At 44.8% G+C, this 10984-nt stretch overlaps 1 protein-coding gene across 1 annotated transcript in view; it reads left to right on the top strand.

The window, feature by feature from the left end:
* The first annotated feature begins 9899 nt into the window (after positions 1 to 9899).
* Slc35d1 (solute carrier family 35 member D1) overlaps positions 9900 to 10984 on the top strand; it is a 40970-nt gene continuing 39885 nt past the window's right edge. The window contains exons 1-2 of the mRNA XM_075945128.1: positions 9900 to 10336; positions 10918 to 10951. Coding sequence (XP_075801243.1) covers positions 10134 to 10336; positions 10918 to 10951 — 237 coding nt within the window. The 5' untranslated portion in view covers positions 9900 to 10133. The remainder of the gene's footprint in view (positions 10337 to 10917; positions 10952 to 10984) is intronic.

The raw sequence follows: 10984 nt of genomic DNA, 5'->3' as shown, positions 1-10984 counted from the left end.
CCCAATAAGGGGGAACAAGGTCACAATGCTTAAGCCTCCTCAATCAAAGGCACTGACTGTGGAGCAAATGTTCAAATGCCCAAGACTAAGGGAGGCACCTCCTATCCAAACCACTATGCATATAGTGAGTAGAAGGCCAGTCCAGAATACGTCAGAAGAGACTTTCTAACATCCCTGTCCTCTAAAAAAAGAAGATCTTAAACATAAGAATGACATTTTTGCATGTATGTGGATGTACTCCTTTAATCCTAGCCCTTGGTAGGCTAAGGCAGGATCATCATGAGTTCAAAACCAGCCTGGGCTACAGAGTAAGATCAGAGCTCAAAAATTGTTGCAAGTTATTTGGTTACACTATAAAGGTGTCTCTCTGCCTAAGGCTCCTTCTGATTGGTTTAATAAAGAGCTAAATGGCCAATAGCTTGGCAGGAAAAAATAGGCTGGACTTCCAGGTAGAAAGAGAAAAACTGGGAGGAGGAATCTAGGCACATGATTTTGACAGAAGACTCAGAGCAAGTTGGGTGTGGTGTACTAAGAAGAGGCAATTGAGACATGTGGCAGAACATAGATGAAAAAAATATGAATTAATTAAATTAAAAGCTAGCTGGAAAAAAGCCTTGACTTTAGGGTCAAACTTCCATAATAATAAGTCTCAGAGACATTATTTACTGACTGGTGGTTCAAAGATAGTCCAACAAGAAAACTTGCTACAAAAAAACAAAAACAAAAAATGCAAACATATTTCCTCGAGTGGTGTAGGAGGTTCTTCTGTCTTTGTGCTTCTTTCATTGGTTAATGAACAAAGAAACTGCCTTGGCCTGATAGGGGCAGAACTTAGCTAGGTGGAGAAGACAGAACTGAATTCTGGGAGGAAGAAAGCAGAGCCAGAGAGCTGCCATGGAGCTGCCAGAGTCAGACATGCTGAATCTTTCCCAGTAAGCCCCTGGCATGTGGTGATACACAGATTAATAGAAATTGGTTAAATTAAGATTTAAGAATTAGCCAATAAGAAACTAGAGCTAATGGGCCAAGCAGTGTTTTAATGAATACAGTTTCTGTGTGGTTATTTCAGGTGTAAGCTAGCCTGGTGGCTGGGACAAACAAGTGGCCTCTCCCTTGCAACACTAGAGAACTCAGTTAAAGAAGCTTCCTATCTGGTAGCACTGGGTACTGAGAAGGTGGAACTTAAATCCTGCCCCATTCTCTTCTATGTTCATTTGAAATCTGTCATCTTTTAAGTCAACAGCTGCAGGGTATGTCAGGCAGAGTTGGCTTCTTATTCTCATTCTAAGATCTGAGCATGGCCTGCAAGCGCAGCCTGCATTGAAGGCGATGGTACGGGCTGGCTGGTGTCGGGATGGCTGGTGCTGTGGTTTGTGAGTCACTCTCATGGAAGCTGCATTCATTTCCACAGAAAAAAATCCTGATCTCATTGAGTCCCAGGAGAACTTAAAGGGAACACTAAGCCTATAAGAAAAATTTCCTTCAGATACCTCATCAATGGACTTATTTGCCTATTTCTTTTCTTTATTTTAAATGTATTATTATGGCTAATATTATTACTATTACGTGTGTGTGTTCGTGAGTGCCTGGGTGGTACATACATGCTGTGGAGCATGTGTAGAGATCAGAGGAAACTTTCTGAGGTCCATTATCTCTTCCCACTTTAACTTGCCTTCTGGGGGGTCAGACTCAGGTAAGTAGGGTAGTGTGACTAGACTTTACCTGCTCAACTATCTCACCAGTCCCAGCTTACTTCTTTTAATTAAACAAGCAAGAGACTGTTAGCCTCAGGCTTTCTTCATAGTTTAGTTCCTACCTAATAAATGATAGGTTGGCTTAGTATATAAATAAACCACAGCCTACTTGGGAAATACAATGTGTCCGAGTTTTAGCTTAGTATATAAATAAACCACAGCCTACTTGGGAAATACAATGTGTCCGAGTTTTAGCCAGTCATAAGCAGCCAAATTTAAGCAATCACAAATATACAACTTACAGTAACATACCCAAATCAGGCAAAGGCCCCACAACACCATGGCCCCCAAAGTCAGATGCCTACTTGTAGCCAATCATGTGGGCTCTCTACCTCATGTCTTCATCCTATAATAATCCACTGCTCACAGTGCCAAGTAAAACTACCTGAGCCCTTTCTGGCTCTGAGAGCTGCCAAATTCATAAGTTACCATATGGTCAAAGAAGCTAAATTAAATCCAATTTGTCTACACTTTTTCTAACATTTCTGCAGCACCAGCTAACAGTAGGCAAAACCTTCATCTTATTCACCTACGCCCCTGTGGTCACTAAGGACTATGACAAGGAGATCTAGGTTTCCCTAAACCACCTAAGAAAATAACATCCCATCTTGACACATCATGATCTTGGCTTAGGTGTAAAATAATGATCAGGTTATGTTTTCAGTCTTCTGGATGTCAAATTCATACAATTGCCCAACATGGCCTAAGAAAAACAAAAAAGACAAAGAATTGAAACAGCCTCTTAAAAATGGGGGGGGGCACAAATCCCTGGGATAGGAGGCAGTGATAAGGATAGCCCTGACTAGCCATGTATTAATAATGTCTGAGATGTTGTGGGATACCCCTCTATATGCTGTGATTACCATTGATTAATAAACTGCTTTGTACCTATAGCAGGGCAGAACAGAGGTAGGTGGGGAAAACTAAACTGAATGCTGGGAGGAAGGAGGTGGAGTCAGAGAAGCCATGAAGGCACTAGAGGGGAAAGACATGAACTGCCAGCTAGAACCTTGGTGGTAGACCATGAGCCTCATGATAGAATATAAAATAATGGAAATGGGTTAAATTAAGATGTAATAGCTAGCCAATAAGAAATTAAAGCTAATGAGCCAACTAGTAACTTAATACAGTTTCTGTGTGGTTATTTGGGGAGTCTGGGCAGCAAGGAAATGAATAAGCGCCTCATACAACAAATTGGTGCCCAACATAGATAATAGTCTTGAAAAAAAGCTAAACAAAGATTAGATTCAGAGTTCTTGTTTAAAAAAGGGGGGTGGTTGCTGTGGGACAATGGTCTTGTATTGTTTTAATAAAATGTTGATTGGCCAGTAGCCAGGTAGGAAGTATAGGTGGGGCCACCAGGCAGGAAGTAGAGGCAGGGCGATGAGAACAGGAGAATTCTGGGAAGAGGAAAAGGTCAGTTTGCAGTCGTAATCCAGACACAGAGGAAACAAGATGAGAATACCTCACTGATAAAAGGTGCCAAGTCATGTGACTAACACAGACAAGAATTATGGGTTAAGATGTAAGACATAAGAGTTACTAAGAAGCCTGAGCTAATAGGCCAACCAGTTTATAATTAATGTAGACCTCTGTGTGTTTCTTTGGGACTGAATGGCTGTGGGACCAGGTGGGACAGAAATCTCAGTCAACACTGAGAGAACAGTTTGAAGGGGGGAAAATTTACTTCAGCATGTGGTTTCAAAGGACCCTGTTCATGGTCACCTGGCCTCATGCTGTTGAGCAGGAGTGTGTGGCAAAGAAACCAAAAGTAGAAGTTTGGGATAAGATAAAGTCCCAAGGACCCATCTCTCTGCTAATTTTTCCAAATAGGCTTCATCTCATAAAGTTTCTACAACCTCTTCCACCAGTTAGGGAGCAAGTCTTTAAAACATTAACCTGTTAAGGACATTTATAAAATACATATAATGCAAACTGTAAGATATCATAAATGATGATTGCACAAAAAAGGTGATAAAATTTTCCTCATTTCTTATTTTGCTAATCCCTTCCAGCTCATCCCCATTCCTAAGTGTCAGCCCCCAATACCTAGAAACACATTCTACCCAGAACCCCCAGTGGCCATGCCTGGCAGGATCTCAGAGGCATTCTATACTAAGCAACACACAGCTGTAACGGCGTAAACGAATGCACACAGATTGTAAAAAAAATATATATATAGCTTTAATGGAGAAATAGACTTACAGAACCACTGTTCCAGCGGAGACCAGGAAAGCAGAGGTGAGGTCGGCGAGCAAGCTCGCTAGATTTATAGGTAAACATTAGCCCGAGGCGAACACGCCCCCTAAGGGGCAGGACTTATCCCTACACACAGCCACCACATTCTCCTAAGAAACAGAGAGAGCAACAGAAAGCAAGGAATTCCCACCAACAAAGAAAAGATCAAATATCAGCACCTAGAATTACAATCATCCCAAATACAGATATCTAGATGCCAGCATAAAGACACAAACAATAGGACAATACATCTCCACTGGCGCTCAGCAGCCCTACTTCAACTGGCCCTGAGAAATGCAGCATAGCTGAAACACAAGAAAAGCACTTCAAAATAGTCCTTATGAGTATAATAGAGGTCCTTATATAGGAAATTAATACATACACATTAAGGAAATTGATGGAATAGAGAAAGGAGAAGAAACTCAGGTCAAAGGCAAAGAAAATATTTTCAACAAAATCACTGAAGAAAATGTCCTTATCCTAAAGAATGAGGTACCTTTCATGGTTACAAAAAAAAAAACCCACAACATCTTGAAATTTGCAGGCAAATGGATGGATCTAGAAAACATCATATTGAGTGAGGTAACCCAGATCCAGAATGAAAAATATCACATGTACTCATTCATAAATGGCTTTTAGGCATAAAGCAAGGAGCAAACAGCCTACAATTCGCAATCCCAGAGAACCTAGACAACAATGAGGACCCTTAAAGAGATATACATGGACATAACGTATATGGGAAGTAGAAAAAGACAAGATCTCCTGAGTACATTGGGAGCATGGGGACCATGGGAGAGGGTAGAAGGGGAGGGGAGAGAAAGGAAGGAGAAATAAACCACTCAAGGGCAGGCCATATCCCAGAAGTAGATGGCCAACAAAACGAACTAAGCATCTTTGGTGGTTCTTGTTGTCTAATGTTGAGTCAGTGCTTTAAACACACACACATACACAAACCAAACAAAAACAAAACAAAAACCAAAAACCTTATAGGTCCTTTATATGTATAGTACGGTCTCAGGTTTGGGGTTTGTATGGGATTCCTGTGTGTGTAAATGTTGCCTCTGCATCTATATGTGTTTCTTGTGCTTTTTCTTTGGCTCTTTTTCTTCTGTTTTGTCCTATTCTGATTTGTTTTGTTTTATCTTAGTATTACTCCTTAGATGCCTGTTTGTTTTCTAAGGCAGAAAGGGTGTGGCTCTGGATGACAAAGGGAGGTGCAGAGGAAGTGGGAGGAGTAGGGGGAGGGATAGCTGTCATCAGAATATATTGTATGAAAAAAATCTATTTTCGATAAAGGAAAAAACAGGGCTGGAGAGATGACTCAGAGGTTAAGAGCACTGACTGTTCTTTCAGAGGTCCTGAGTTCAATTCCCAGCAACTGCATGGTGGCTCATGGCCATCTATAATGAGATCTGGTGCCCTCTTCTGGCATTCAGGCATACATGTAGGCAAACCACTATATAAATAGATAGATAGATAGATAGATAGATAGATAGATAGATAGATAGATAGATAGATAGATAGAGGAAAAAACAAAATTATTCTATCAGTTTTATTTAACCCACCTTTGAATAAAGAGAGAGGTTGGAATTAGTTTGAAAGAGAATACAAACACTGACTTATATAGTCCAAAGAACACTGAACTGAACATGTTAACACAAGTCAGAGAAGAAAGACCCTGTAAGGCTATAAGGTGACACTCTGAAGTTATGTTTTCTACCCAGGAAAACCAGTGTCTCTATAAGTGAATTTCTTTTGCATTATCACTAGTTTTCTACAAGCTAAACTCCCCTGAATACCAGTAGGAGGTGCACATTCCTACTGGTTTCATGGGTGCAACCTTAATCCGGTAGTCTATTTACTCCATGGAAAGGACACAACTCTCTTTTCTAAGCCTTGGCAATGTTTTGTTTCTGCTTTGTTCAGTTTTTCACGCCTCTCTTCTGCCTGGAGGCCTTTCAGATATTTACAGACCAGCAGCAGCTCGGTTTTCTCCTGGAGTCAGGTGCCCAGATCGGCTGCAGGTGTGATAGGAACAGGAGCGTTTTTTATTTCAGTAACAAAGGGGAGAATTAAACTTGGGTATCCTTAAAGCCTGGAGGACAATATTTACTGTAAATCCTATTTACTGCCTAAGTCACTCTGAAGAAAACCTTTATTGTGAATTTTCTCTGCTAAGAAGAAGAGGTGGGGCAGGTGGGGCAATACACATATACATCTACAACTACAGCAATAAGCTGGCAAGAATAAAATAAAGGGGGGCACTCAGACAAGTAGTACGCAAGGGTAGGTTCTGGTGCAACACTGTGTCAACATTACTCTAGACATAAGTTCATTTGGCCCAAATACTACACTTTTGTATGATCCTTAAATTTAAAATCAGAATAAGGACAGAGATTTTTCAGGCACGAGCTATCTGCATTTAGGGGCTCGAATTGGTATCTGCTTTATTACCAGTACTGTTCAGCCTATGGGCTCAGAGGATGTGCTGGACAGACCTGGACCAAGCATTCACAGAGTCACAAGCAGGTTAGGGAACCCATGGACTTCGTGACACACCCTCCCAGCCAATGATTTCCTGCTGATAGGAGGTTTTACCCTGCCTACTCCAGATCCCCATCGGGAGTCATTAAGCTCACTCCTTCCAGCCTAGCCAGACAAGGGCAAAGCACCACACAGAAGAGCCACACCTTTCCTGTGCTTGTTGACACTCTCAATTTTAAAAGCATTGTTCAAATAGCAAATCTATATGAAGTTTGTTTCGTGACTTTAAGGTAGGCTGTTCCAGAAGGTCACTGACATGAGCTCACAGCAAAACCAGAAACTGGTAAGAGAGATGTGACCATGAAAAACAGGCCTAAAAAGGGACTGGAGAGAGATGCCTCAGGCTTAGCAGCACTTGGTGCTGATTTCCAGAACCCATATAGTGGCTCACAACCCTCTGTAACTCCAGTCCCAAGGGATCCCTTCTCTGGCCTCCCAGGACACCAGGCATGCACACGGTGTGCAGACATACACGCAGCCAAGCACAATGCATATAAAAGAATAAATAAATTTTTAACAAAAGAGACCTAAATATAGGAAGAGTCAAGGAAAGGAGGAAGTGTGGGGAAAACACGTGAGTTACACTTAGAAAATATGGAATTGGTTTTCTTTGATGGAGAAACAGCATGGCTGACAGCAATGTTTTCATTTTAAAAAGTGATTTAACTACAGAGATCTGGGGCTGGGGAGATGGCCCATCTGTTAAGAATACTTGTTGCTTTTGCAGAGGACTGGATTATGGCTTCCAGAACTCACATCAGGGGGCTCGCAGCTACTTGTAACTCCAGCTCCATGGGTGTCTGCATACACGTGCTCATCCAAACACATGCATACGCATAAGTAGAAATAAATTTTAAATAGCAATAATTACATAGATTTTTCTGGCAGTAATTCAACCCAGAAAGGTCTAAAATTTATCAAACCACAAACTGATCTTTGGAAACAGAGCAGATTCGTGTCTCAATGAACGGACTCAACGTAACCTTTGCAATCCCATCGAACTTCTTTACACATTTCAGCATTGAGAGATAACTATACCAAATGTACAAATCCCCATATGTGCTTCTGTAATTAAATACTGAAGTTAAAAAACAGGTATGAATCATTAAAATCCCCCATATTCGAATTACACATGCTATAGGAGAGAAAGCTTCCCTGACTATGGCCACACTGTACCTCCCTGAACACCAAGGGAGACTGTCTCACTCCCTGGACACCATGGCCTTTCACTGAAGGCCCATTGCACCTTAGTCATTAGCAGTAGTGAGAAAACCCAGGTCAGACCATGGCCTGTGAGAGACCTTCGTAAGTATTTGTTGATTTTTGTAAATACGATTAGACAGAGGAAGACACTGCTGCCTAGCTCCATACTTTTAGATTTATTTTCATTTTGAGTAATTGCAGTATATGGAAACAACCGCCAATATAACTGAATCAGGAAGTCAGGCTGTTAGAAGATTAGGTCAGGAAGGTTCTGCCCCCAGGAGAGCAGTCATGCCTTAGACAATAGCTTTCACTGGTCTTTGTCCTTCTGTCTCTGTGATCAGTGCTTTTCACCTTAGGTGACTGACCTGCGAAGAAGGCACCATCTTAGAACCAGAGAGTTCAGCTTAACAGATACAGCTGGCGGGTTAGTGCTTTGATTTTGGATTTCTTATCCTCCAAAACCGTCAGGAACGTTTGTTCTCTGTAAAGGGCCCAGGCCCAGGTAATACATTATGGTGTCGCATGGGCAGAGTAAGACATCTTCTAAAAGCCGTCTATGGGATGGGAAGGGCACAGAGCGAGAGGAAAGACGTGATGGAACACCCAGAGAACAGGTAACGTTTTGCCCAAATACAGAAGGAAAAGTAATATTCCAGGAGACAAGCTAGCGGCGTTAAAAACGGAAGTGAAGAAAGAGAGGCGTGAGCCACAGCTCAGGAAAGGGGGAAAGCGGCGCCTCTGGAGGTGTGGGCAGAAACTGCTGCCAAGAGTTAAGAACACCATGCTGGCTGCCAGCTTTTCCAGTTCTGATAGACATTACAGTGTGGATACACCTTGAACATATTATGTAACTGGCATGAGCCAGTCATGAAAGGGAAAATATATGAGGTTGCATAAATAGTCAAATCCATAGAGACTGAGAGCAAAATGCAGGTTACTTGGTTTTGAGGGGGAGGGTGGAGAATGAGCAATGATCAGTTACCAGACGAGTTTCCATATGAGATGGCGACTATTCCAGGGAGGGTGTGTGGTGATGGTTGCACACCCAAGGAGTAAGATGATTAACTGTTGTTTTAAACCACAGTTTAAAAAGAAAGAAAGAAAGAAAGAAAGAAAGAAAGAAAGAAAGAAAGAAAGAAAGAAAGAAAATAAGAAGGAAAATAAGAAGGAAAAGAAAGAAAAAAAGAAAAGAAAAAAACTTGAAATGATAGAGAATTTGGGGAGATAATTTAAATTTTTTCTTTCTAATTACTAAATGTAGTCAAGTAATTTCCTTGCTTAAACTGGTATTCTTGGGTTCTGTGATGGCACCCTGCGAAGAAAACTGTAGGGGGTTTAGGGAAACAGTGAGAGGAAGGAGCAGAGGGATCATCTAATGGTCCAAGAGCACAGGGGATGATTTAAAGAGTCCTCCAATGGGGGAGCAAACCTTTTAGGCTCCAAGCACCTTTCACTTTTTTTTTTTTACGGGTCCACGAGTGGCTTATTGCAACACTTCCCCTTCCACCCACCCACGCCTATTTTGGCTTTATCAACTCACACAAACAAACAACAACAGAAAAGAAGGTTTCTGTGTGAGTCGTCTCAGGTTTTGCAGAAAGTGTCGGAAGTGTGAGGGAAGTCTCAGGTTTTGTGGAATGAAATCTTTGTTTACTGTTGAACCACATTTGATATTTTTTGTGAACTTCGACCGCCTGCAGGAGAGACCAAAAAGCGCATTCAAAATAGGTGAGGATGCAATGGGCATCACTTCTCATGTTAAGAGAAGGGGAGAGACCTCCGGGCCTGCAAGCAGCCTCGCCTCCCGCACAACCGCTTGCTCCCCGCAGGGGGACCCAGCGTTCAGTCGTGCGCAGGCGCAGCACTGTGCTCCGCCGCCCCGGGTACAGTGGTCCCCCGAGTGGTGTCCCAGCTGCTCCCGGAGCCCCTGCCCGGTCTCCCGCTCCCATCCAGCACCAGCCCCGCTGAGCCAGGCGCGGCCCTTCCCTGACCCCGGGAGGTATCATGCCAGGGCAAAGTCCCCAAGGGTGTGAACCCCAGTGTCCCAACCCCTGGGCGGGGACGGGCGGCGGCAGTGCGGGGAGCTGTGGCCAGCACAACCCGCGCAGCCCTGCCGCGAGCCGCCGGCTTCCCCGGGCACCTCCGCCGCCACGCTAGGCCCGCACCGAGGGGGCTCCACGCTCAGGGTTCCCGCCCCGCATCCTGGGCCAGGCCCGCTCCCGAGGCCCGCGCTCCTCGGCGTCCCGCACCGCCAGGCCCGCGCTCCTCCGCGCCCCGCACCGCCAGGCCCGCGCTCCTGCGCACCGCCAGGGCCCAGACCCCCCGCCGCCCAGCCGGCCCGAGAGCTCGCAGGCCCGCGCCGCCGCCGCCGCTGCCGCCGCCGCCGCCGCCATGGCGGAAGTTCACAGACGTCAGCATGCTCCGGTTAAAGGAGAAGCCCCCGCGAAATCCTCCACACACAGAGATGAGGAGGAGCTGGGGATGGCGCCGGCCGAAACGCTGACGGTGTTCCTGAAGCTGCTGGCCGCCGGCTTCTACGGCGTGAGCTCCTTCCTCATCGTGGTGGTCAACAAGAGCGTGCTTACCAACTACAGGTGGCCGGGCTGGCGGGCGGCGACTGAGGCGCGCCGGGCGGACGGGCGGACGGGGACGGGGGTTCGAGCCCAGCCGAGGATGCCCTCGGCCGCGCTCCTCCTCCGCGGCGGCGGGCAGGGGGCGGGGGGGGGGGGCACAGCGAGGTCGGTGTCCAAGGACGGGCGACCCGCGCGGCTGACAGTCTGGGGACCAGCGCGGCCGCACGCCCACGCGCCCGCCGTCGCCACTGTCACTGAGACTCCGGGGCAGAAGTTTGTGTGTATGTGTGTGTGTTCCCCTAGATTTTACTTAAAAGATTTAAAACCGTTGACGAGATCTCTGCCTTAACTTTCTGGAAAAATCCGTTGCAGGAAGCCAAGGGAAATTGTAAAACGGGACAAGATGAGACAAGTGGCCGCCCTAGGCTACAAAATCTTTTTTTTTTTATTTTAATTTGGATGAAGGGCAGACATTGGTGTGGGTTGAATCAAAATGTGTTTTAAGGTTGTCAGTGTGAAAGTTGAATTCACTGTGCCTTGAGGGGCTTTCTGGCCGTTTTTTTTTAACCCCCCCCCTTTTTTTTTCTTTACCCTTTTTGTAGATTTCCGTCCTCGCTATGTGTTGGACTTGGCCAGGTTAGTTGGAATCTTGGGCATTCCGTGGTCTGT

The sequence above is a fragment of the Microtus pennsylvanicus genome, chromosome 13 (genome assembly GCF_037038515.1).
Source record: "Microtus pennsylvanicus isolate mMicPen1 chromosome 13, mMicPen1.hap1, whole genome shotgun sequence".
In the NCBI taxonomy this organism is placed as follows: Eukaryota; Metazoa; Chordata; class Mammalia; order Rodentia; family Cricetidae; genus Microtus; species Microtus pennsylvanicus.
The sequence above is the reverse complement of the archived record's forward strand: the minus strand, read 5'-3'. Positions and strand labels throughout refer to the sequence as shown.